At 45.3% G+C, this 27,485-nt stretch overlaps 2 protein-coding genes across 3 annotated transcripts; both read left to right on the forward strand.

Moving 5' to 3' along the window:
* The first annotated feature begins 6,633 nt into the window (after positions 1–6,633).
* LOC118218313 (mental retardation GTPase activating protein homolog 3-like) lies at positions 6,634–16,321 on the forward strand. Its single transcript, XM_035400905.1, has 8 exons — positions 6,634–6,954; positions 8,219–8,396; positions 8,771–8,980; positions 9,329–9,509; positions 9,959–10,106; positions 10,292–10,878; positions 13,828–14,002; positions 16,220–16,321. Exons 1-8 carry the CDS (start codon positions 6,925–6,927, stop codon positions 16,319–16,321), a joined length of 1,611 nt encoding a protein of 536 aa, XP_035256796.1. The 5' UTR covers positions 6,634–6,924.
* Positions 16,322–17,735: 1,414 nt separating this feature from the next.
* On the forward strand, positions 17,736–27,259 carry LOC118218431 (protein FAM13C-like). Of its 2 annotated transcripts, XM_035401077.1 has the most exons (11): positions 17,736–17,796; positions 19,317–19,740; positions 21,441–21,639; positions 21,919–22,060; positions 22,513–22,594; positions 22,938–23,128; positions 23,743–23,826; positions 24,125–24,229; positions 25,716–25,915; positions 26,285–26,386; positions 26,707–27,259. In XM_035401077.1, exons 1-11 carry the CDS (start codon positions 17,776–17,778, stop codon positions 26,828–26,830), a joined length of 1,674 nt encoding a protein of 557 aa, XP_035256968.1. In that variant the 5' UTR covers positions 17,736–17,775; the 3' UTR covers positions 26,831–27,259. The 2 variants fall into 2 exon arrangements, with proteins under 2 accessions (XP_035256968.1, XP_035256966.1); XM_035401075.1 differs by lacking the exon at positions 17,736–17,796 and having other exon boundaries at positions 19,064–19,740.
* Positions 27,260–27,485: the final 226 nt, after the last annotated feature.

Genomic DNA, 27,485 nt, shown 5'->3' on the forward strand with positions numbered 1-27,485 from the left:
AAAAATGGAAAAATGGTATGTATGGATGCCACTGTATCATGAACAATGTTGATTTAACAGCAATAGATGTTGCATATAAATGCACATAAATGTGTTGGAAGACATTTACGATGAATAATGTGTTTCAGTGTAAAATAGCAAAAATACCAAATTAGACAAGGCTATAGTCTTCTGCCCCAATAGTCTAAAAATGAATTGCCTTTTTTTTTCACGCCGATGGATCACGTTTATGTAATAACCACAGTTAAATAAATGTATGGAAATGGGTTTCAGTAATTTTGTAATGAAGGCAGGAAAATACATACTATTTCCCAAAAATTGAAGAAAAAAAAACTTGTAATGTTTTATGCATTAGGATAGGAAATTAAGTTTTCATAAAAACCAGGATGAAATTACATTACATTACATTACATTACAGGCATTTGGCAGACGCTCTTATCCAGAGCGACGTACAACAAAGTGTATAACCATAACCAGGAACAAGTATGACGAAACCCCTAGAGAGAAGTACCGGTCCAAGTACAGGGAACTCAACTTGGACCCTGATGATTAAACTGATTAACACTAACAACGAGAACGGCAACAACGCAATCTATGGAAAAATAAAAATAAATAAAAATACAAGTAGTCGTTAAGACAGTTGATGCGCCTAAGTCACCTATGAAACAGCTGCCTAGTTACAACCCTAAGTTTAGTCATTTACAGGGGGGAAGGGAGGGATGGGGAGAGGTGCAGCCTGAAGAGGTGGGACTTCAGTCGTCGTTTGAAATGGGTCACAGTCTCAGCTGTTCTGACCTCCACAGGGAGGTCATTCCACCATCGTGGGGCCAGAACAGACAGGAGACGTGTTCTGGAAGTGCAGGTGCGAAGAGGGGGAGGTGCTAGGCGTCCTGAGGTAGCAGAACGGAGGGATCTGGCTGGCATGTAGGGTTTGAATATCTTGTGAAGGTATGCTGGGGCTGATCCCTTGACTGCCTGGTATGGTAGGACCAATGTTTTGAATTTGATGCGAGCTATAACAGGCAGATAGTGGAGGGTAGTGAGCAGGGGAGTTACGTGGGAGTGTCTGGGGAGGTTGAAGACCAGACGAGCCGCAGCATTCTGAATGAGCTGCAGGGGTCTGGTGGCAGATGCCGGTAGTCCAGCCAGAAGAGAGTTGCAGTAGTCCAGGCGGGATAGAACCATTGCTTGGACCAGGAGCTGGGTTGAGTAGGTGGTGAGAAAGGGGCGGATTCTGCGGATGTTGTATAGGAAAAATCTGCATGCCCAGGTTACTGCTGCAATGTTGTTGGAGAGGGACAGCCTGTTGTCCATCATCACTCCGAGATTCTTGGCGCAGGGTGATGATGTCACTACGGTGTCCCCTAAGGAAATGGAAAAGTCGAGGAGGGGAGAGGTTAGAGCAGGAATAAAGATTAGCTCCGTCTTTCCCGGGTTGAGCTTTAGGTTGTGATTGTCCATCCAGCTCTGTATGTCCCTCAGGCAAGCGGAGATGCGGGCAGGGACCTGTGTGTCCGATGGGGAGAAGGAGAGAAAGAGTTGCGTGTTGTCGGCATAGGAATGATAGGACAAGCCATGGGCAGATATTACAGGGCCAAGGGATCTGGTGTACATGGAGAAGAGAAGGGGACCAAGGACTGAGCCCTGGGGAACTCCGGTGGTGAGGGGACGGGGTGGTGATACCTTACCCGCCCAGGCAACCTGGAAGGAGCGGTCAGAGAGGTAGGACTCAATCCAGTCAAGGACTGTGCCGCGGATCCCTGTTGCTGCCAGGGAGGACAGGAGGGTAGAGTGGTCCACAGTGTCAAATGCAGCGGAGAGGTCTAGAAGAATCAGGACAGAGGAGAGGGAGGCTGCTCGTGCGGCATGGAGTGACTCACTGACCGAGAGGAGTGCAGTCTCAGTCGAGTGGCCAGGCCTGAAGCCAGACTGGTGGGGATCAAGCAGGTTGTTCTCAGAGAAGAAAGCAGAGAGCTGGTTAGATGCAGCACGTTCAAGTGTTTTGGATAGGAAAGGGAGGAGAGATACCGGGCGGTAGTTCTGAATGACTGAAGGATCTAGTGTGGGTTTCTTCAGCAGCGGGGTGATGTGGGCCTTCTTGAAGGATGAGGGGAAACATCCAGAAGATAGGGATGAGTTCACGAGGGAGGCGACAAAAGGGAGGATGTCTGGTGTGATTGCTTGAAGGAGAGATGAGGGGATAGGTTCGAGGGCGCAGATGGTAGGGCGGTGGGTGAGTAGAAGCTGGGAGACTTCAGTGTCTGAGAGGAGAGAAAATGTGGAGAAACGGGGGGCGGAGGACGCAGAGGGGGCGGAGGACGCAGAGGGGGCAAAGGAGCTGCGGATGTCTGCAATCTTTTCGTCAAAGAATGCTGCAAAGTCATCTGCAGTGAAGGAAGACTGGGGTGGAGGAGGTGGCACGCTGAGGAGAGAAGAGAAAATAGAGAAAAATTGACGAGGCTTAGAAATGGAGTTATGAATTTTGGTTTGGTAGAATTTTGCCTTAGCGGCAGTGACAGAAGAAGAGAACTCTGTCAGGAGAGACTGATAGGCTGAGAGGTCAGATGGGTCCCTGGATTTGGCCCACTTCCTCTCAGCAGCACGGAGGGTGGCCCTGGAGGTGCGTAGGATGTCAGACATCCATGGACTGGGAGGGGATGAACGTGCTGGCCTAGGGACGAAGGGGCATAGGGAGTCGAGTGCTGAGGAGAGAGATGACGTCAGGGTGGAGGATGCAGAGTTAGTGGGGAGCTTGGAAAATGATTGAAGAGGGGGGAGGGAAGCAGTCACTCTGGGAGCAAGAGAAGAGGGTGATAGGCAGCGGAGGTTACGGCGGACAGTGACAGTGGGGATGGGAGGGGGAGAGGGAGGGTGTGGAGAGAGGGGGAGGGAGAAGGAGATGAAATGATGGTCAGACGTATGCAGGGGGGTAACCGTAAGATTGGAGCTGGAGCAGGTCCTCAGGAAGATCAGGTCTAGGAGGTTGCCTGCCTTGTGGGTTGGAGGAGAGTGTTGTAGGGAGAGGTCAAAGGAGAAAATATTGAAATATTTGCAACGGAATGTTTTTGAAGAAATGTATAATGAAAAATGTGTTACAACCTGGTCTTGGGGCAGACTGTTACAGGATGTAGGATAACAGAATTGAGTGGTGAAAGTGTAACAATGGTACTGCAGACTGACTATCCAGCACTACCTAAAGCTGCCTGTAGTCTTTGACGGGTTACTGGACCACAGGGCGACTTTAAACGCTGAACTTCAGCACAATTAGCCTGTAGTTAGGGACCAAAAGTCAGAATAGCATACCCCCAACAGAGATTTTAAATTGCACCCAGAGTCACCTTCAAAAATAACAAAGGAAAAAATAACCAAGCAAAATAAAGTTGTGTCCCAATGGAAGGATTTGTAGTCCAGCTGGGAACACACTAACCAACTGGAGTCTAGAGTTGGGTATTTACATATAATAGATTCCATCTACCATTCCAATTCTGCTTATCAAATCTGATTCTTATCGAATCCTGGTTCCAACTCTTGTTGTATTTTTGGAGTATGAAAAGAAACCAAAATGTGTTGTATGCAAAAAAAAAAAAAAAAAAAAAAGAAAGAAAGAAAGAAAAACACCTTAATTTCAGCAGATTTAGTAAATAGTTATTTTGGTTAAAAAAAAAAGTAAAATAGAGTGCATAACGTGTCACACATAACATAACATAACGATGAGAACAGACAATTTAGCCCAATAATGATCACCATTTTCCAGACTAAAACGCTCTGTACCTAGTGCTCTGATTATCTACAGACTAGATTGTATCTAACACCGTATCAAGCCTGGTCTTGAAAATCCCCCAAGTCTCTGCCTCTACTGCGTACCTGGCAGGCTATTCCATGCATTGACTAGGGGACAGCGGGATCATAACCGTTTTAGTATTTGGCTAAGTTCTGAAAATATTACTAGAGATACATTAATCATTTTTAATACAAATAACATACACCCCTTGGCCATGATTACACTAGCAATCTGACCAAAAGTACAGAGATTGAAATGTTTCATTTAACCCCAAGGTTGGGGTAAGAACTAACACGGCGCAGGGTATACCTGAAGTAAGGCAATTCAATACAATTCCATGTTATATGATACAAACAGTCTTTCATTTATTTCTTGGTTACATTTAGGTTTTTCGTGGCCTACCTACATCAGTGAAAATCTATCACAAGACTGTACATTTTTCTCTGATTCCTGTATAATGTCTGTTCAATCCATACAGCTCTATCAGTGGCTAAAAAGATGTGTCGGGAAGTCAGAACAATGCGGTCTGTTAGTCACTAAAAGACTGTTTACGATTACACACATTTGGACCCCTTGACATACACACACAATACAGTAGCCGAAAAACACTTCCAGTAAAAAAAAATTCACTTGCATACAGCCAAAACAGACTTTTGGCAATATGTCCCAAAATATTTCTTGAACACACCCACCGTTCGTTGGAGAGACAGGGATGGTAATTCTGCGCGTTTAACCTGAAATTCGTCGTTCAAGCTCGATGCATCTACCTAAAAGGTCTGTGTTGCATTTTACCCAGTGTTATATTTCCCCCACTCTCCCCTACTCTCTGTAAAAAAAATCTTCCTAATGTCTGTATGGAATTTTTGCTAATTCTCCAATGAAGGCCATACTCAAGGGAGAACAACCTGTTGCACTCCATAAAGTTAATATTAAAAGTTGGTGGATTATCAAGACTATAAATATGCCAAAACGTCATTGTGTGGGGGGCTGTAATCTGAAATCTGAAATTCTGTGTGCAAAAAGATGATTTTAACTAATGTTATTAGGTCTATTATAGCTAATAAAGTTTGTTCAAACCATGTTAGATAAAAACAGCCAAGTAAGTATAATAACATTAGCTAGGTAGCTGTTTCCTTATGATGTGGTGTGATATGCAATGTTGCTAGCAATGCAGTTACATGTCATATCACATCTTTAAAAAACAAACAACAACAAAAAAAAACGAATAAAACATACAAATGACCATTTCTGACACAGCCTCTTAGCCACAGCAAAAGAAAGCTAAGTACTTACCAGGGACAAAATAGATCATTTACAACAAATGTGTCTGTCAGTATAAATATAAAAATCTTTCCCCTCACAACACATTTCCTGAATCAACTTGTTCCCCCTCATTAGCTCAGTCTTCTTACACGGGACGGCATACAATTTAAAATCAGAGTTCTTGGCTTTGTTATTTGTACATTTTTATAATCTTGATAATCCCCTGACTGCTCATACTAACTATATGAAGAGCAATTTATCGTTTTCCCCTATCGTGGGGGCGTAGCCTATTACAGGCGCGTCCATGCGTCCGTATTGCGTAAACACAGAGGTAGAAGTAAGAGCACCAGTTCCTGGCAGTTGTTTCAAATTATGAATACATTTTCAGGATTCGATAAGCACCGGAATGGAAACGTACATTTATTAACGAATTCCGAGATTTGTAAATTTTGAACTCTCACGATACCCAATCATACTGAAGTCACTATACTGAGAGCGGAAGCCAAAACGGTTAAAAAACAAACAAACAAACGAACAAAAAGTGGTGAATTACGAAATTCAATCAGCAAACAAAGCAGAGGGGCCACGAGAGAATCGGAATTAAACTAAACAGGGTCAAATACGTGACGTCCAACAAAGCGATAACTATAAACAAAACACCAAGCATCGAGTTTGAAGAGGTAGTCTCCACTGGCAAGTGGCAAAATGGCGGTTTTTTCAAACAGAGTAACCTGAGGCGGAAACGCAGATGATGAACAGGAAGAGGGAGATACACACGCAGCAGAGACAAATGTAAACAAAAAACCCAGGACAGACGTGATAATGTGTATATCAGTGGACAACAGGAGAAATTGTTTTAAAATATAATTATAATTGACAATTTTTCCATCTAACACGTGAAAAATAACTCATTAATAATAATCACTGGGTGAAAAATAACCCCATGTATGATTTTTCATTCAAATGCTTCATAAATAATCCTTGTTCAACAGCCGTGGTGAATTAAATTAATGAAAATGTATTTGATATAATTTAATATATTATATATCAAAAAATTAAAATGCAAAAATGCCTAGATTGTTTCTTTCCATTCAGATGCTGTTTGATGTTTGTGAGAGCAATGCAGTGTTAAGTAGGATGTTTTTATTTTTTATTTAGGCCTATTTATTTTAACCATTCACCTAATGATTCTCTAAAACTTTGCTCTGATTTATAGATTAGGCTTTATACTCTTGCCTCTACTGTCTGTACTGTTAGTACCATTTAATTGAAGGAAGCTGTGTGCGTTGCTACAACCAAGTGCCAATTAGGGTAATGAGCTGTTCAAAATAGCTACCTTGAAATAAAAATAATAAAGGTTGGCTATAATAGACTAGGTGTTTAAGGTTACTGTAAATGATGCCGCTACTATTCAATATTCATTTGCGCTTATTAAACCCCTAACTAACCTACATTTTCGCCTGCTCATCATTTGAAACTTGTGTCATGTAGTTTCAGTACAAACTATATTTATCCGAAGCGGCAAGCTGCATAATTTGCTGACTGTACCCTACGCTCACCATATAGCTTATCACCATGGATACATAAACAAAGTGTGACTATTTGGTCACATGGATAGCAACGTGTAAACAAATATAGCTAAACTAGATAAAATAGCATTATCCTGGTTCTGCTCTGATGACGTTTTGCGGTATTTTATTCTAATGGCCTCTTATAGCAAATTACACACAAGTGTAACTTTCTGGTGCGAGAAAAAAATCAAAGTAACAAAAGAGCGTTACGATACGATTAGTATTTGATGTTCCGGGAGGGACGTTGCTGGAAAGGAGAGAGACACCCCTCCTTCGTGGGAATGGAGCGTCGTGGTTTACAAGATTAAAATGGGAGCAGGTGCCTCATTCGCAATCTTTGTAAGTTCATTTTTATACGTAGCAACATTACCGTTTCTATTGCAGGTGCAGTATATTCGTGCAGAACCTTGCTAGCCCGTTTAGACAGGTGGCGCATCATTCTTCGAAAGGTTCATGCACCAGCTAAGATTGGCTGCATCTTCTTGCTCTTGGTAACGATATTTATAGTGACATAACAGTGAATATATATTGCAAATCGGTATTTTGTTTTGTCTATTAAGCCACACATAGAACGTTTTGGGGCGAGAGAACGTTTTGTGGTAAATCTCTGAAAACAGCTTTAATTTAAGTTAACTTACATAGCATTAGGCGGAAGTTGGTAAGCCTATTAATGGGGAAAGGGTTTGCGTTTGACCACAAAAGTAGGCTACTTGAACTTCGGTGGGGTAGCAGAGGCAAGCATATATTTAGCAAGAAATTTGTTTAAAACGTCCAGTAATTATGGAAGCATCCCTTTTTAAGATATATCTCTCAAACAAGAGGAAACGTAGGCTATATTGCTCCTTCAATATGACTGAGCCATATTTGCTTGTCAAATCGAAATGTCAAATTGGTATATTTATAAATAAAAATATTATTTCTCTATGTAAATTGTCAAATCTCAGAGACACTTTATGGGCCTATTGTCATTTTGTATGTATTTATATTGGAATTTCAAAGTGCTATATAGAAATATGTAATGGTTAGCATCTCTGAATACATGTACACCTTGCAGAACAGCACTGCATATCCTGGTTACCTGCCTTATGTGAGTCAAGAGGTGAAAAGTAATTATGGGATACATCTGCTTACAGTATATAAGCAAATACCTATTTATCTGAAGGCCAAGTCTTTGAGGTAGGTAGAAAGGCAGAAATTATCCATTCATCCATCCATTATCTATAGCCGGTCATCCTGGGCAGGGTCGTGGGGAGTACTGCAGTCTAACCCAGTGTGCATTGGGCAAGAGGCAGGTACACACCCGGGACAAGCCACCAATCTATCGCAGGGCACACACCATTCACTCACCATTCACTCACCATTCACTCACCATTCACTCACGTACTTATACACATGGGTGATTTAGAGTCTCCAGTTAGCCTAACCTGCATGTCTTTGGACTGTGAGAGGAAAACCGGAGTACCCGGAGGAAACCCACGCGGCCACAGGGAGAAGATGCAAACTCCCCACAGAAAGGCCCAGGCCGGATTCGAACCTGGGACCTTCTTGCTGTGAGGCGATAGTTATTCATTAACTCTCATTGCTGTTTCTTGTCGTGCCACAGAAGGCGGGTTCATCCTCCAGAATCAAGAAGCCCAGCCGGAAGATCCAGCCCGAGCCGTGCGGTGTGCGCTTGGGACCGGTCTTTGGTGTCTCCCTGCCGGTGATGAGAGAGACTGGGCAGCTGGTGTGCGGCCTTCCCTGGGTGCTGAGGGAGATGGTGGAGTTCCTGGAGAAGCACGGTGCGGATTCACTGCTTATTTCACTGGGTCACACTGTGACAACGCTGGCATACGTTCTTTCTGTAGGGGAGTTCAGCCTCTGTGTGTGCGTGTGTGCGTGCATGTTTGTGTGTGCGTGTTTATGTGCGTGTGTGTTTGTGTGTGTGCGCGTGCATGCGCATGTGTGTGCGTGCATGTTTGTGTGTGTGTGTTTGTGTGTGTGCGTGCATGTTTGTGTGTGTGTGCTTGCGTGTTTGTGTGCGTGATTGTGTGTTTGTATATCATTGCTCATTGCTGATGACAGCAGGCAGGCATGCGTGTGCCTTACCCCATGAAACACTATGCGTATTGCTGCCATTTCTGTAAAAAACGGTTTCCCCCCGCCGTTCCCCTAGCCCTCCAGCAGAGGGGGCTGTTCCGCCTGGGCGGCGCAGTGCTGAAGACCGGCCTCCTGAAGGCCCGGTGTGACCGCGGCGAGGCCGTGGAAGTGGGCGCGGCTGGTGACGTCCCGAGCGTGGCCTCCCTGCTGAAGCTGTTCCTGAGGGAGCTTCCCCAGGCCGTCATTCCTGAAGCCCAGCGCGTCGAGATGGTCCGCTGCTTCAGAGGTACAGAACCGAACCCGTCGCCCCCCACCTCCCGGTCACACACGCAGGCACGCTGCTCAGCTTCAGCAGGTCAGTACAGCACTGGGTTGCTCATACTGACAGACTGACACATTCCAACTTCACCTCAAATCACTCTTACAAACAGACACAATATAGCCATTTAGCTTCACTACACCATGCATTGACCATTCATAAAACAGGCACATCTCATCATTTAGCTTCAGTACACATTATAGCTGTTTAGCTTCAGTATGTCACATAGCATGCTTTTAGAGTAAAGGAAATTACCTGTACTGGAATACAAGTCATACTGAAAGTATAATATGTGTGTGTGTGTGTGTGTCGCAGAGTGTACAGATGAACGGGCTCTGAACCATATGTTGAAGGAGCAGCTGAGCGGTCTACCTGAAGACAACCACAACATCCTGTCTTACGTATGTCACTTCCTGCTGAAGGTGGCCTCCCACAGCCAGGTCAATCACATGTCGGTGGAAAACCTGGCCACAATCTTCGGCCCCTGCCTGTTCCAGTAAGTTTATATTTCAATGGCATGGGATAAATTAATAAAGACGGATGGAAGACATTCAACAGGCACGTGTGTCAAATGACATTTACGGTCATTTGGGGATGGTTAAAAGCATGACTCAGCAATTTGGATTTTGTTTTTGTCGTAACTAACATTACAAATGGCATGAATTTTCCTCTTTGTAAAGGCACTGAGTGTTCTGAAGAGAAAATGATTGTGATGCACTAAATGTGTGATGGACAATAAGGGTTATCTGAGGATGAAAGCAGGAAGGAATAAATAGAAACTGAACAAAGAAACAAAAGACTGTAGTACTAAAAAAAGTATTAGTGTATATTTGGCCTTCGTTTAGGAGAGCGGGTGTGTCTGTGCCTGCAGTGTTCGGTCAGTAGAGCGGATGTGTCTGTGCCTGCAGTGTTCAGTCAGTAGAGCGGGTGTGTCTGTGCTTGCAGTGTTCCTCAGAGCCCCAGGATGCTGGAGGAGCAGACCCTGTGCAATGCGCTGGTTTGCCATTTACTGCACAACCTCTCCTTCCTCCTGGGGGGGGCCCTGGACACGCCCTCTCCACCCCCTGCCCTGCTCGCTCTGTCCACCCCTCAGGTGAGCATTTACCTGTCTGTGTGTGGCAGCGCTGCCGCTCAGCACAGCTCAGTGTGTTATATCAGCATGAAAACAGATACTGCCAAAAAATGTATTTAATCTGTGTTTGTGTGTTAGAACCTGTGTATGTGTTGAGTCTGTGTGTGCTCTTCTGCCTGTGAAAGCCAACCCTGCTTTTGTTGCAGGAGAAGGCCATTGACCCCATCCCCTCAGTTTGGCCCTATGAGAGCTCAGCTGAAGCACAGCTGCCAGGCACAGCTGAGATAGTAGAGCTTAACACAGCTGAGACACATGTGCTTAACACAGCTGAGACATCGTTGCCAGGCACAGCTGAGACACTAGTGCTTAACACAGCTGAGACATCGTTGCCAGGCACAGCTGAGATACTAGTGCTTAACACAGCTGAAACAAAAATGCTTAACACAGCTAAGGCACAAGTGCTTAACACAGCTGAGACACAAGTGCTTAACACAGCTGAAACAAAAATGCTTAACACAGCTAAGGCACAAGTGCTTAACACAGCTGAGACACTAGTGCTTAACACAGCTGAGACATCGTTGCCAGGCACAGCTGAGATACTAGTACTTAACACAGCTGAAACCAAAATGCTTAACACAGCTAAGGCACAAGTGCTTAACACAGCTGAAACAAAAATGCTTAACACAGCTAAGGCACAAGTGCTTAACACAGCTAAGACACAAGTGCTTAACACAGCTGAGACATTGTTGTCTGACACCTCCCATCCGGTCCTGACACCATTCCAGATAACAAGGTACGTCCCCCAATCCTTCCTTCAGTTTATGTTCCCAATTCTTTTCTCTTTTCAACAGGCTTTTTATATGCCTATTTTTTCCCTCTCCCTTAAATTGGAATGGCTTTTAATAACTGTTGACTTGTGTCATTGTTGCAGTTCCCCTCTCATCAGTTCAGGACAGTTTACAAACGTACAAGAGTTTATATCCGAAAGATGTCTTATCACAGTGTCTTGTTCACACTTGCTTCCTGTGTGTTTTTGATATTTTATGTATTGTCTGAGTAACGATCAGTCCAACAAGATGCTTGTTAAGATGCTCATGTTAATCCAGGGGTCAGGCTGATATTTTGGGCTTTGCAGTGTCGCTCGGGGATACCAGATGGGATGTGGCTGACACTGGAACCTTGTCTCCTCACTGCACACACAGATTTAATCTGGAATACCAGCCCAGCGAGGCAGTTCTGCACGTGTCTTGTTGTGGCTCCAAAGTGCTCCGACATGAATCACTGAGTCACATAAAAGCTTGTGGCCCGGGGATGGGTGTGGCCCTAAATGAATGCATAGAGTGTGTATGCCAGCGGCCGGTTCTGTGCGTGTATGAACTGCTGGTGTGGGCCTGCATGTGCCCTGTCATTCACCTGTACCCCCTGATTAATAGCAGAGTGTGTGTGTGTGTGTGTGTGTGTGTGTGTGTGTGTGTGTGTGTGTGTGTGTGTGTGTGTGTGTGTGTGTTAATGAGAGACAGAGCAGAGGAAATAGAGTTTGTGGGTCTGTGAGAGTGTGTGTGTGTGTGAGAGAGAGAGTGTGTTTGTGTATGTGTGTGAGAGGAGAGAGAGACAGGCTGTGACACAGTGTAGTGGATAACCTGGTCTCAGCTCAGCGAATGCTGTAAAATGCCAGGAATTAGGTAAAGTGTTTAAAATGAAGAAGTGTCATGGTTTAAACCCCATCACATGGGGAACAGCTGCATAACAGACTCCAGCTCTGGACTGAGCACTCTGTGGACATCGTTAACCTACAAACTGTGCTCCTGCAGTATTGTGTGCACGCAGACTAACGGCTAAAATTACTCTTTTACAACTACATGACCCAGGCAACATGGTGACTGACAATCTGCCAAGGATGTGTTAGAGCAGAACCTGAGAGGAGATTACAGGCCTGTGGATTGTAAATGCGGTGGTAAATCAATTCCTGGTTCTGGGCCTCAAAATAGTTGTACTACCCTTTATTGTCCACAAGGTGGTTCACGTGAGCCGCTCTGCACAGAGCCCAGAGATTTAATAAAATATCCCAAACATGCCTTGTTTTTCAGCCATGTCTGATGTGTGTTTGCACAGGATGCATAGAGTGTCAATCAAATAGCATACAGTATATGGACCCACACATTATGCATTGAACAGACATATACTCTATAAATCTGTATACTATAGATTTAGTGTTATATTTGAGTTAATTGTTTTTGGTATTTGGGTCGAATAGATCCTGTACTGTGTATTTACTTACACTAAACATTTGTTATGAGTACCATTTGGTACTTGGTGAGGAATACCTGATTTGTGGCAGATGATTCTTGTGTGAAATTAATTTAGATACCTTCTTATTAAATATTCTGATCCTTACCAAATTATAAATCTGTAAAAATGACCCCAGTATGAGGTTTTCTTGCAAACAGTGAGATCATGGTCATCATTGCTGTACCACTAGAATACAGTGGTTAGTGGTGTTTCAAAGGCTGAACTACTGAACTGCCTGTTTGCTGAAATAATGAAGAGTGTCTCAGCTCTGTGTGTACTCATTCCTTTTAGAACTGCCCTCTTATCTAATCATGTGTCCTTGTCATAATTCACAATCGCTGCTATGTCAGATTTTTACAATCTGTTGAAGGCAACATCAATAATCACCTATACTTGGTGAATAAAAAGCAGGCCTGGCTGACAGGATTATACATTAAAATTACCCAATTCTACATTATGTGGTATGGTTCAGTTAATAAGGAAACAGGATACTGGCATGTTTTGATGACCTCAGCCAATAAGGAAACAGGATAGTGGCATGTTCTGATGACCTCAGCCAATAAGGAAACAGGATATTGGCATGTACTGATCACCTGACCGGAAACAAGCTCAGGATTGACAGGTGCACACGGAGAACTGAATTAAAATGGAGACAGCCATGAATGCTAATAAGTGGATGAGGACAATATAAATTGTACTGTAGAAGCAGACAAAAGTTTCTGTTCCAACAGGCACAAACTTATCAGAGGTGAAACTTCTCCAAGTGAATAAAAATACATATATGTGATTTACACAAATGCTCTACTGTAAGTTCATAATCCCTTTCTCCTCATGCTAAAACCTTATGAAATTTGAGAAGGGCTTCAGTGAGCTGCAGACATGAGGCAGACAAAGCTGGCCTACTTATACCTGAGAGTGTAAGCTGTGATTGGCTGACACCCCCCCTCCCCTGGTCATGGTCACAGACACTCTGACCGAAATATTATCTCCGCCTCTCCTACCCTAATCTCTTTATGGGTTTAGCTGTGGTTCAGAAGATCCAGCATTTGTGTTTCACCATCACATCAAAATTCTGGCTATAAAGCAAGAAAAAACATTTCTGGAAAACCCAGAAAGTTAACTTCCTTTAAAGTAGAGTATCTTTATCAGCTGATAGCAGGATAATGGACTTGTCATACTTTATACTGGGTATGGTCTCCCTTCAGTGATAAACCTGTCTTCAGAACTGTAGAATTAACCGCTTGAATTCCACTGACCAGAGCCAAACCAGCAGACCAGGTTGAATGATCTACCTGGTGATAAACCGGTCGTCCTGTTCAACTGCCACAGTAGTGTCACATGATCAGTTCACCGCTTCTCCAAGGCAGATTAGTGACATGTTTTTGTTGTCTGGATTAAGGGATTTGTCCCCAGTGGTTGTGACACCCCCCCCCTCCCCTGCCCCCTCCCCCAGGGATGACCCAAGCAGGCTGAAGCCGCCGGAGAAGGACAGTGTGGTCCTCACAGACGCCACACCTCGAGCGGAGAGGTCAGGGGTGGAGAGCCCAGGACAAGAGCAGATCCTCCAGCCCGAAAAACCGATATCCAGCTGCAGACCCATCTCTGACCTTCAGGAGGGCTTCTGCCAGGTATACCTGCCGTAAGATATAAGAGTACATAAGAAGCTCTGGAGCCCATTTAGTCTTGGCATTATATATGATTTTTACCTTGAAAATATTATGAAATAGCCATGTTCGATCATATCGATGGTGCACTGGCAGTCTCTGTCTTGGCGCATATTTGCTGAATCCGTGCTCCTCTGCCTGTGTTTGTCCTTCTGATATGTGTTTGGGACGTTTCTGGGTGCGACGCTCTCTGCTGTGTGGGGAGGGGTGGGTGTGGCTGCAGAGCCTGTGCGGTGGGATCAGGTTTCGGCAGAGCGTTTGTAGCTACAGTAACTAGCTACTGCAATTGCTGAGGTAAAGTTGACAAGGCTTGTTCAAAAACTGAACTTCACAAAGGGCATGAAAAGTAAGTTGGAGTTGGTGTGTTTTCTGTTGGACATGTAAGTAACGTTACCTCTGGCTATCCAGCTTGCTACTTTAGGTAGCATTATGGCCAAAGTTGGGGACTCGGGGTGAGTGGGCTTGGAGACTTCTTTGATTGTAAACACAGGAGCACAGCCAGGTTAAAAAATCCTGCATAGTATGCCTTTAATGTAAAACTGAAATGCCAGGGATGACAGCTCTGAAGTCCTTACAATACACACAGCAATGTTTCCTGTTTAAAAGTTCAGAGTTTGGTTTACAGCTCAGCTTTGAAAGCTGTGAGATACCAGTTTTGAAGCCATGATACGCACGCTACAGGTGTCGCTGCTGAAGACGGGCACAGCTGAGGGGTGGGTGGGACGGGTGGGCAGAAATGTATTTTTACATCTCTAGATTAAAAATAATGTCTTATCAATAGCAGGAAGCGTGGTCAGAACCATTGGTCTTGTTTGTTTCTTACTGCTAAACATTAGTGTTCTGGATATCAGTAAAGAGATTGTCAGATAATAGCCTTTTTGTATTTTACTTAGATTTGATGTATTTTAAGTTGTTCATTCACCTCATTCCTTTGTTCAATAAGGCTGCACACATGCATCATAATCAGCTCCTATTTCATTGGCTGTCCATCTCCCTCACCCCCCATCTCAGCCATCCTGAGAGTAATGGTGAACACTGACGGTACTGGCATAGTAACGGTCACTGACCCATGACGTTCATCTGTGGTCACATCTTCTGGGTGGCTGACAAATAGGGAGGACATCTCCTCAAAGGTCACTTCAAACAGACTGTTACTGTAAATGCGGGCCGTGTGTTAATAAAGTTTGTTTCCAGTTTTGACAAACACTCGGCTTGGAATGGCCGAACTGTTTCAGCGGGATTCGAAGGCGTCGCTGTAGTTTCTGTCTGTGAAGAAGGTCCGTACTTAGACGGCTCCTGTCGTGCCTGTCGGTTGAAATGTCGCAGTTTGTTCCACGTAGATTTTTCCATCCGGGCTTAATAGCTGCTGTCACATGGGCATCGTCCCCAGGCTGTAATTGGGCAGGGGGTGGTCATGTGATCGTGTGCAGGGGACAGAGGGGCAGAACCTGGAGTGGCCGAGCCAGGCGTAGGGACGCTGGCGGTCCAGCCTACAAGTTTATGGGAAAAGGGGGACCTGGAGAGATTTAATAATGAGCGTGCGTTTACCAGCGCACTCAGACAGTACGCCCTGTCGCTCTGTGCTCAGCTTACAGCTGTCGAGTTCAATGCTGTTTTGCTTTGGATATCCATATAATACGTTATTATTATAAAACATGTTTCTATGACCATTGAAGAACACTGCAGAACAAAAGAGGGGGTGAGCATGAATTCTGTATCTGTCTATTTTTAGTTTCTAAGGTAGAATAGTTTAATTAATAGTTTTTAATGTATGCATGGAATGTTTTTGGATCTATACGTCCATTGTTGAAGTGGTTTTCATGTGAGAACAGATATTTTATATGGTGACCATATACTGTATATTGCATACAGTACATTTCATATAGCAGACAAATGTACTGTATATGATATAATAATACAGCATATAATTTTTTTGATGTGAAATATTGGTCTACATAATGCTAGAACATATATAAGGCAGATTTTAACATTATAAACAATACAATAGTCTCTTTATTGACAGGTATATGCCCTGTATTATTTGGGTGTTTGGTTCTCTCAGTTCTATGCTCAGTTTCATGTTCATTTGAGCCCATTATCAGTAGGGTTCCGAGCGCGAGCTCTGGGATGCCAGGCACATTGTTCAGCCGTGAAAAAGGGGCGTGGTTTCTCCCGTTACAGGATATGGATGCTACAGCAGAGCTGGCGGAGCGTCAGGGGAGCGCGGGTCCACCGGAGAACAGGGACCTCCTCTGCCCCGGCTCACCTCACGCGGACAGGTGAGCGCAAAGCAGCTCCTCCCACACCTGTGCGTGGTCAACTTTAACCCTTTAAGGTGTGAGATCATTACTGTGATAGGATTATTCTTAACTGAACATTCTAATTCTGATGTCACAATCACTGCTGCAGACTGAAAGCAACGGAGTTCTAGAACACGGACTTAGAACTCTGAAAAAATAAACATTCCAAAAAACCCACTCTTCAAAGGGTTAAGAGCTCAGAGAACTGTCAGCCGGCACACTCTGCCAACACTCTGCCAAGGAGTGGATGTGCCAGATATATGTCTTAGGAATGCATAAAACGCTTTGGTTTGGACTCCAATCAAATCCTTAACTTCAAGTGCATGTTTTTAATTTTTATCTTCACAGTTCATTTTGTTGATTGCTGAACTAACTTTGGCATATAAACTTTGGCATATAAAAACACTAACTTTGGCATATAAATACAAAAGTAGTCAAGGCAAATATGGATTGATCCAGGCCTTAGTGTCGGGCTTTTGTTTATTAGCACTGCCCTCTCTGGCAGAGCTACGGCTGTAAGTTACCGGAGGACAGCGGAGCCTGCAGGAGCCGTTTGACCCAACGCTAACGCTGTTTGAGTCGCCGCTGTCCCAGATAACTAATCGCCTGGAACGGCCATTTTAATGCGCTGCATTTCTAAAACGTCTTTGTGTCGCCCTCGCGAGTCTCGTGAGCTATAACGCAACGAGCTTCTTGACCAGGTAATCTGGCCGCCGCAGGTAAGCTGGCCGCCGCAGGTAAGCTGGCCACCGCGCGGGGTGTTTTAATTAAGGCCGCTGAGTCTGCCACCTGTGTGTCCGTGAGGCTGAGCTGCTTAAGCAGGACAGGGCGCAGACCTAAAGCAGTGACACACTGTCCCGACAGGGCCGGCCAAACCAAAGGTCACTGAACTTCCGGAACTTTCCCCCGCGGTCAGGTTCCGGGACCTTAGCTGTCACATACGGTTGAGGGTACGTGCAGAGTTGCATGGGCATTGTGTGTCAGGAGCTAGGCTTATCTCCCTGGGAAAGATAAATGCTTGAAGCAAGAGGTCCTTTCCGTACGCATGTGCATGCATCTATGCATTTATGTATTTCCCGCACGCAAGCACAAAGTAGAGAGTGTGCACACAGTCTCAGTAACACACGGCCATACCAGACCTGCCTCAGATAATTATTGGAAATGCTATATTTAAAAAACGCTACATTGCTCTCTTGTAATTTGCATATATTTGCATAGCGGACCATGATAGGTTTGAAAGATTTGTGATGTCACAAATTTTTCTCGTACGTGTACTTTTCCAGCTGAATATGGAAAAGCTCTGCATCTACAGTTGAATACTCTGTAAAGTCATGTTTTTAAGAGGAGTGGACCATTAACCGGTTTTTAGCAGACAGGAGTCTTTAAAAGCATTTTTTTTCTTGCAGGGAGGAGGACATACTGAGAGAGGACAGTGAGATGCTTCAGGCCTTTGATAAGGTAGCCAGCCATCTCTCTCACCTGTCGTTGTCCTCTCACTGTGATATACAGAATGTTTCCATTAGAATTCAGACCGCCATGTTTACTTGTGCAAAATAGCCACCAAGACAAATGTTATTGCCTGGAAAAATAGATTTTAGTAAGTCTGGAGTATATGGTGTTATGTAGCATGTGGTCAATTAGAAAATTTTGTGCGGATCCATTTTTACTATTTTTTTCCAAACTCCTGAAAAATTTGAATGTATGTTTTGGTCATGAGTCATGACCTACTGTATGTCTTGATCTGTCATGACATTTCTTTCCAACATACCTACTCAGAGAAAAAGAAAAAGAAAACACATACAGATCAATGGGGAGGGTTGCTGAAGATTGAAATAAGAATTTTCTTAAATGAGACATCTTGTTAGTAGTATGTGCGTATTACTTGCACTTAATAGGGTGAAACAAACCAAACTAATGACAAATGAATCTGTACAGAAAGCCGCTGTGATAAGCAGCTTATCTGTCTCAACTGTAAGCACATTTAATGATCCAATGTATGCTTAATAGGGAGTAAAAAAACAAACAAAAAAGCATATTTGTCAGGCCCATGTGCTGAAACTGTTTACATTATAAAATGGGGCTGGTGAGTATGTTGTTGTTTTCTGAGCTGTGGGAGATGATTGGTCAGAGTGTGTTCAGTATCTGTTAGTGTAAGCCATTGTGAAAGTGCACGTGTGAGTGTGCAGCATTCAGCCTGAATGGAGAAACCCCGCGTGAATGCAGGAGAATCTGTCTCTCACTTCAGCACCGAACGTGAGGAAAACCCCACCCCCGTTTCCCCCCCCCCCCCCACCACCACCCCCCCCCTCCCCGCCGCCAGCCGCTGCCCACCAATCCACACCGCCCCCGGCCCTCAGCTCAACCTCCGATCAGACCACGCCCCCTTACACCTGTGCACCAATCAGATGCTCCAGGGTGTGGCGGAAATTAGCATGGAGCAGAGGCCCGCCCCCTCCAAGCTGCACACCGCTACACGAGAGCCATGAATAATGCGGCATCAAACAGCCTCACCGAGCGAGAGAGAGAGAGAGAGAGAGAGGGAGAGAGAGCAGAGAGAGAGAGAGAGAGAGAGAGGGAGAGAGAGCAGAGAGAGAGAGAGGGAGAGAGAGAGAGAGGGAGGGAGAGAGAGCAGAGAGAGAGAGAGAGAGAGGGAGGGAGAGAGAGCAGAGAGAGAGAGAGAGAGAGCGAGAGGGAGAGAGAGCAGAGAGGGCAGGAATGACAGAAGAGAGGGAGAACAGTGAGGGAGGGAAAGAGGAGAGAGGCGGATGAGAGGGGTGAGGTAGGGAGAGAGAGTGAGAGAAACGCAGACGCAGAGATGGGGATCAGAGAGGGAGAACCGAGCCGGCGCTGAGGAACCCCAGGACCGTGAAAGGGTGGTGACGCGGTACCGCTATAAAACACGCGGACCCCGCCCCCCCCACGCCGCTCCACCTCCCTCGCCCCTCTCCCACAGCACCATGTTCTGCTTCTGCCTGCAGGGCTCTCTGCTCCAGCTGCAGGCTCTGGAGGAGGAGGCGTGTCCCTCTGCTGGAACCCGCCACGAGGACGCGGGCCAGACCACCAGCTCGACCGCCAACCAGACCACCTGCCAGACCACCGGCCCGACCGCCAACCAGACTGCCAGCCAGACCACCGGCCCGACCGCCAGCCAGACCACCAGTCAAACTGCCAACCAGATCACCAGTCAAACCGCCAACCAGACCACCAACCAGACCACCAGCCAGACCACCGGCCAGACCGCCAACCAGACTGCCAGCCAGACCGCCGACCAGACCACCAACCAGACCACCAGTCAAACCGCCAACCAGACCACCAGCCCGACCGCCAGTCAAACTGCCAACCAGATCACCGGCCAGACCACCAACCAGACCACCGGCCAGACACCCTCCACCCCAGAGACAGGTAAAACCGACAGCTATATTCTGCTGCCACGCACACCCACACACACCCACACAGGGCTGTGCAGAAAGTGCTCTGCTTTTCCACACAGATAAAAGGGGAAACAAACACTTGAAGTATTAAAGCAAACACACCAGCTGGGGAGGTGAGAACGCAGTAATCAGGCTTCTATAGAGACTTCACCGAGCACTGATGTCTGTATGTCCAGTTCATGCTTTCTTAGTCAGATGCAATGTGAGCAGAATGCCTGCTCTTGCTAAATACCAAGCTCAGTATTAGCTGCTGATGCTTAGCTGCTGATGCTTTTAGCCTCTGAGTTGAACTGGCTGTGATGGGTGCGGTTAAGTTAGATTTCATTTGCATGTAATTTGCATGTAATGGTTTCACCCATGCAGCCCTGTGCTACATTACTACAGGGAAACAAATGAACTAGTTTAGAGGGCTGCTGCAGTCCAGGTTAGGAGCAGGTTAGGAGCACGTTCGGAGAAGGTTAGGAGCAGCCTAGGAGCAAGTTAGGAAGCAGTAGAAGCTCAGTGATTCTCTCGCTGCTCTTGTTCGCCGGTTGTTTACATGGCAGCCGTTCAGCACCTGTAAGGAGTTCCAAGTCTGGTTTCTATTAATAACCGTGTGCCATGTGCAATGGAGTGTAGGGTAACAGGGCCCAGTTCATCCACACTGACAGGTTGATCACAGAACTGATCCACACTGCCAGCCTGATCCGAGAACTGATACACACTGACAGGCTGATCCCAGAACTGATCCACACTGACAGGCTGATCCCAGAACTGATCCACACTGCCAGGCTGATCCCAGAACTGATCCACACTGCCAGGCTGATCCCAGAACTGATCCACACTGACAGCCTGATCCCAGAACTGATCCACACTGATAGGCTGATACCAGAACTGATCCACACTGACAGGCTGATCCCAGAACTGATCCACACTGCCAGGCTGATCCCAGAACTGATCCACACTGCCAGGCTGATCCCAGAACTGATCCACACTGTCGGAACAGCAGCATGTCAGTGCGCCTGAATCCTCAGGGTGAATTTGGACCCCCTGCCCCAGGGGTGCCCTGACTCATGGTGTGGGCCATTGTGCACTGACTAGTATTGTGCACTTGTGTGTTTCTGTTGTCAACTGTGTGTTCAGGGGCAGGCCGGTTGTTTTGGGTAATCTGGTGATGAGTAGATGCTAACACAGAGAGCTAGCTAACACATTACAGGAGGCAATGCAGGTCACATTCATTAGATATAAAAATCTATTACAGCATATGTCACGTTAAAATATTTACCAGCTCAAAAAGAAAGGTTACCGTTTCCCTCCCTTAAAGAGCAGCCTGGGAGAAACTTAGCCTGTCCTGCAAGACCACCTGGAGGAATTCTGACCAAAGTGCAGGATTCAGCGCCCCCTGCAGGCGTTATCTGTTAACGCATCATTCTCAGTGTTTTAGTGGCCACATTTACATACAGGCAATATTAGAATACTTCAAAAATTCATTCTCATGCTCGTCCTAAATATGTGACTAATGGGACATGAAAAAGGTTGTCCAAATGCAAAAATAAATAAATAAATGACTTCAGGGTTCTTCATGATACTCATTATTTGAGTTGACAAGCCTGCTGGCATGCAGGTGTGGTCTGGACTCTGGTTTGGGGTGTGTTGTGTGTCTCTCATTGTGTGTTGTGTTCTCCCCGGCAGGGCTGGATCCTGACCCCAGTGTCACGGCCCCCGATGGGGGGGCCCAGGGGTCCCCGGGACCCAGCCCCCTCCTGCTCCACATCGCCAACTGCGCCAGCCCCCTCCCCTCCCCCCGCTGCCCCCACCTCAGCCGGAGCCAGCGTTTCCAGAGCGACCCCGAGACCGCACCCTCGCCCCCCTGCTCGCAGCCCTTCATCAAGTACGACTCTTCCCTCCTCTTCCTCAGTCCTCTCTTTCATTCTCTCAGACACTTTCTCTTTAGTACAGAACACAGGAATCGGACTCCTGCTCAGTTTAGTTCAGCATCAGCATTAGAATGTTCCATGAAGAGCATTCTAATCACACATCTGTGAGCGTATTAGACCCTAGGCTTTGTGCACTGGGATCCATGTTTGTGTGACTGTGGAGATTAAGGGCTGTATGTGGCCACGGAGCAGACAGACATGCTGGGGTGACGCTCGAGTGCGGTCTTCCTCAGGGCTCGCCCCATTGGCCGGACCCAGTTTCCGGAAGGTTCCGCAGACACGCTTTCCACCGCTCTGCTCACAAAACACATCCAGGGCCTGAAGAGGAAGATCAGACAGTTTGAGGAGCAGTTCGAGCGGGAGAGGAACTACAGGGTAAGTAAGCACCCACAAAGAGTTTAGCCCTTAATTGTAAAAAAAAAATGCTGAATCTGAATAGGCACAGACAGTGCCACTTGGAGAGGAGTAATAAAATGAATGTTATGGTTCCCCCTGCTGGTTGCAATGTGCCATTTCCTGTCTGTCCGCCTCTTCTGTTTGCTGTGCAGGAGATACAGTATGTAGGAGGAATAATTTCACCAGCTAAATAAACAGGCGGTGAAATTCTTAGCGTGACAAAATATAGCACTGAATATTGAAGGGAAGTAATTCCCATAGGGGCATAAAATTGGAAGTTATATAAACTGGCAAAAAAGATGTGCCCACTTATTTGCCCACTGTTAAAGTAAACTGTTAAAGACTTATTTTAGTGTTTTTTATTTTAGTTCTTAGACTTTTTCATGGTTATGATGATTACGATTATGATTATTATTTCTCTACTCCTTCAGCCATCACACAATGACAAAACCGCCCACCCAGAGATGTTCCAGCTGATGGGTGACCTGGCAAAGTCTCGGAAACAGCTCAGAGGTTTGAGTTTTGCAATGTAGAAGCCAGTTAATGGCCAGTCTATACAGTCTTTAATTTAAAACTGATGTGTGCGACTCAATCTTTCCTCCCAGCTGAAATTACACCCATGTACAGTTTCATATGATACATACACACAGCCATACATAAGCAAAAATGAACAGACTCCCTAATACACACCAATAGAGAGAGAGATAGAAATATTTCACAAAAAGCAATTGCTGACCACAAAATCTTTGACTGAGAAGAGGCTTCAAAGTTCTATCCAAGATATAGAGTACTTGGAACAGTGTTCCTTTCAAAGAGCTTCGTGGAGATTTAATTGTAGGGCATTTTCCCACTTCAGACCTGAGACTGAAACAGGAGCAGGTGAGGGATCAGAAGACGGAAGAGCCTGCTGATGTCTGCAGGTACGGCGGTGACCTGCAGGGGGCGCCAGCACAGAGCCAGAGGCCCTCCCTGGAGGACACAGTGGAAGCGCTACTGAAGAGGCTGAGGGAGAAGCGGCGGGCGCTTGGTCTCCCTGACAACGTGAAGGTGAGTCACGGGAGGGAGGCGTTCCCCTCGCGAGCCTCCGCTGATTCCCCAGACCCCCCAGATACTGGGCTCTGCGGTCTCATCACTGAAAGGTCTGTCTGTACTGCTGGGACTGAAACATTAACATTTAATGAATCTTCAGAAAACTAGTTCACATTCTTTTTAAAAATATATATTATTTCAGTTTTAGTTTAAGTCCATGTTTTCCATTGACCTAGGTACAGTTTTTGTGTGGGTTTAAAAGATGACAGGAAGTCCAGAAACCGATATAGCCCTCCAGGAGCAGAATCCCCACACCTGTGCTATAAGCTTTGAACACTGTGTAGTTGTTGTTTCCTTGACTACCAATAGCTTGTTGCAGGAGTCTCAAACTTATAGGTCCTGAGGGAATAGGTGTCGGCCTGTTTCCGTGGTTTCTCAGGGAATAGGTGTCGGCCCGTTTCCATGGTTTCCTTACAGCCAGCAGCCAATCAAAATGGCTTAAATGAAGCACTTAAGTGCTGGAGCACACCAGCAGACCAGACACTGTGGCATTTTAGGATCTGAGTTTGAGATCCGTGGTTGATTGTATTCTGAGGTTATGAACATGTCTAAAATGTCTTTGTTTTGTTCAGGAAATGACCAAAAAGCAGATGGCCCTGGAGAAGATAACTCTGCAGAAGTGTTTACTGTACTTTGAGAGCCTGCACGGTCGTCCGGTAAGACCCTTCGCCATCTACTCAATGGCCTGCATTCACTCAGCATGCGTCCTTACCTTTGACTCAATAAAATGCAAGTGTTGCTTTTTTATTTTCAGAATTGGTTTGTTTGGTGAGTTGAGAAATGACCAAAAAAAACTACAGAAGTGCTCTTGAGTAGAAAAAGAAATGCCTCTTGAATTAGTAAAGATGAGGATACATGTCTGGATGGAGAGCAATGTTAAGAGGAGTCTGCTCGAGCTGAAGAGCGTGCGGTGTGTGATTTGAGCATCATGTGACCCTGTTTTCTGCGTTTCAGGGCACCAGGCAGGAGAGGAACCTGATGAAGCCGCTGTATGACAGATACCGCACCATCAAACAACTCCTGTGTGCAGCGTCCGCCATTACCACCATTACTGCCATAGTGAGTCATTGGACAGCTCCACCAATCCCACAATGCAATGGGCCTGTGGCTCACAGAACCCTGTCCTGGTTTTCTGTTGTTGCTCAGTGCTTTAATTCATCGATTAAAGCAGTCAGTTACGCAGTTAATTGACCACACCTGGCTTCTTTGGTCTAAAATGGGTGCTGGTTTTGAAGGCGAATGACCAGGACTGAGAACCGCCACCTCAGGGCACATTTATCGCCATGGTTACAATAATTACACTCATGTGGTAAGCAGCCAGATCAGGGGATGGCAGTGAAAAATTCTCCTGGAACATCAGGCGCAACAAATGACCAGTGCTGCATATTCACTCAGCCCTCACACCTGTATTTAGCTTGCAGTAAATGCTATAGTTCATGCATATGTTAATTAATGCATAGGCTCCTGCATATGCATTTTCAGGAGATTACATTACATTACATTACAGGCATTTAGCAGACGCTCTTATCCAGAGCGACGTACAACAAGTGCATTAGTTCAAGGTGCAGAGGTGCAAAAGAAACACACTAGAGTGAAGTAAAGAGAGATCATATGCATGACCACAAAAATGGGAAGGAGAGCGTGCAAATAAATGCATTTTCTGATTTTTTTCTGCACAAGAAGCTGATTACATGTCTTGTGTCTGCCTGGGAAAAACTCAGTCTTGACTCTGGGTGGGTTGTGAGAGCTGCGACACAGTGGCTATAAATGCTGCCAGGAGGCGTAGGTGGCGTCAGGGATTAGAAATTAAATGGAGAGAGTACTTTATCCAGCATCACTCTGAAAAAAAAATTCAATTCAACAAGTAATCCAATCCAATCTAACATCAGGTCCCTCAGAGACACCCTGCATCAGTGCCAAGAGGCTCTTGTGGGTGGATGACTCATGTATATTCAGCCTAAGCACTTAAATTAAGTAACTTTTAATTAAGTTGCATTTTTTTTTATTTCTACACGACTTAATTAGTTTTGTGGCCAGTGCATTTTACATTCAATTCAGGCGAGAGTAGAGCCTTTAAAAAAAAAAAAAGATTTCCTTGAAGTAGTTTTGCGTAACTGATTTTTACTTTTGGTACTTTTTTAGTCATTGTGCAAATATTGTAGATACATTGCAGGTTTTCTGAGCATTATGTTTGTGTACAGGCAGAAGAAGACAGCTCTGAGTGTTGTGTGTACTTTTACTCAGGCAGAAGAGGACGGCTCTGAGTGTTGTGTGTATTTTTATTCAGGCAGAAGAAGACGGCTCTGAGTGTTGTGTGTATTTTTATTCAGGCAGAAGAGGACGGCTCTGAGTGTTGTGTGTATTTTTGTTCAGGCAGAAGAGGACAGCTCTGAGTGTTGTGTGTATTTTTATTCAGGCAGAAGAGGACAGCTCTGAGTGTTGTGTGTATTTTTGTTCAGGCAGAAGAAGACGTCTCTGAGTGTTGTGTGTATTTTTGTTCAGGCAGAAGAGGACGTCTCTGAGTGTTGTGTGTATTTTTGTTCAGGCAGAAGAGGACGGCTCCGATGATGACAGCACACAGGGCGGGTCCTTGCCCTCCTGCGCCGCGATACGCCTGCAGCGCCTGGACGAGTGGGCGGGTCCGCAGGAGGAGGACAGCGACGCCACCTTCGTGTCCCCGCTGGACGAGGCGAAAGCCGTCAGGCTGCCCGCGATCACCGTGTCCAACCTCCACGAGGCGTCCAGGTACGGGGGAAGGGCCTCTTCCAGCCTACAGTCTGGTTCCTGCCATCTGATTGGTTCTGTCAATTTTTAACTGAGTGCTACGCTATAGGCCAACGGAGGCGGCAACTGAAGGAGTTTGAGTAGGAACTGAATCATTAGTTTATCAGCATAGCACATCCCCATAAGTTGGCGGGCTATATAAATGGAATCTATCCAGTACTTTACCTTCACTTATGCAGTCAACCCCTTAAAGACCGTAAATGGTGTGTGAAGACCCTAAATGGTGTGTGAAGACCCTGAATGGTGTGTGAAGACCCTGAATGGTTTGTGAGGACCCTGAATGGTTTGTGAGGACCCATGTTTAATGGGTATGGCTATAAACTCCTCCAGGTTGGAGCTACTGCACTGCCTTCGGGAGACAAGGGTAGAGAAGAAGAAACTACGCAAGGGGCTGAGAGAATTTGAGGAGCAGTTCTACAGACAGGTGGGCAGGTAAGACTCATCTCAAACACACCTCCTTGTTCCTTTTTTGTTGATTTAATGAACATTTCAGCTTTTAACACTGTCTGGGCAAAAAAAAAAAAAAAACACCCACAAAAGCTTGGTCAGCAAATGACACAACAGTGTACAAGCACCAAGAACTACACCAAGAGAGTCGTATGGGCACACCGCTGCCCTAAACACACTATATTGGTACTGCAGGCATAAGTCATATTTGGATTACAAACTGCCATTGATCAACAGCACTGGTTGAGTAAGGTGAGACAGTGGTTAACTCTACTTGATTTTTTTTTTCCTCCCCTCTCTTCAAGGACTGCACAAAAAGATGACCGAATTCCAATGGCAGAGGAATACCAGGAATACAAACATCTAAAAGCTAAACTCCGATTACTGGAAGCTCTGCTAAGCAAACAGGAGACTCCAAAGTTCATCTGAGAGAAAGGCTTCTGTTCTTAGAATTTTCATTTCAGTTTCATTCCGGACATTCTAATGCCACACTCATGCCCTGACGCACTTTATGAACATTCACCTCGGTTGGCAAAAAGAATAGAAGCCAAGCTATCCAGTTGTTGCTAGGCAACAAAATTCAAACATCTCTTGTTGTTCCAGACAAAGATGCAACGTTCAACATGAAGCCTAATGTACCCATAAAAATTCTAGTTTTATTCGGGTGAAAAATAAACCAATCTTTGAAACATCTGCAGATCTAATATATGGCACCTTGCCTTTTTAAAAAAAAAACAAAATAGGATATAATATATAAACACACACATACATGCCCATAATGAAAGATATTAGTTAAACTGGCTCTGATTTCAACAGCCGCATATATTGACAGAGAAACTGTAAAAAAAAAAAAAAAAATGTGATGTGTAACTGAGATACCAACTGTTAGGAAATTATTAAAAGGGGAAAAAATGTCTATTTCCTTGCAAATGTATGCTGGGAAATGTATGAGGGAAAACAGAGGCCAAGATGAATCTGCTGTATAATTTATTCCTTCCAGTGAATATGAATGGATGTGCATGTATGTTTATATAGTATATTGCTCCTGCCAGCTATAATATCACATTAGTAAGCTGTCATTTTG

Source organism: Anguilla anguilla, chromosome 18, assembly GCF_013347855.1.
Source record: "Anguilla anguilla isolate fAngAng1 chromosome 18, fAngAng1.pri, whole genome shotgun sequence".
Classification (NCBI taxonomy): domain Eukaryota; kingdom Metazoa; phylum Chordata; class Actinopteri; order Anguilliformes; family Anguillidae; genus Anguilla; species Anguilla anguilla.

Coding starts and splice junctions, on each gene's coding strand:
- LOC118218431 (XM_035401077.1), top strand. CDS start 17,776: ATGCTTCAGGCCTTTGATAAG. Junction 22,061..22,512: donor AGCGGGAGAGGAACTACAGG/GTAAGTAAGCAC, acceptor CTACTCCTTCAG/CCATCACACAATGACAAAAC. Junction 23,129..23,742: donor GTCTCCCTGACAACGTGAAG/GTGAGTCACGGG, acceptor TGTTTTGTTCAG/GAAATGACCAAAAAGCAGAT.
- LOC118218313 (XM_035400905.1), top strand. CDS start 6,925: ATGGGAGCAGGTGCCTCATTCGCAATCTTT. Junction 8,397..8,770: donor GGAGTTCCTGGAGAAGCACG/GTGCGGATTCAC, acceptor CCGTTCCCCTAG/CCCTCCAGCAGAGGGGGCTG. Junction 10,107..10,291: donor TCGCTCTGTCCACCCCTCAG/GTGAGCATTTAC, acceptor CTTTTGTTGCAG/GAGAAGGCCATTGACCCCAT.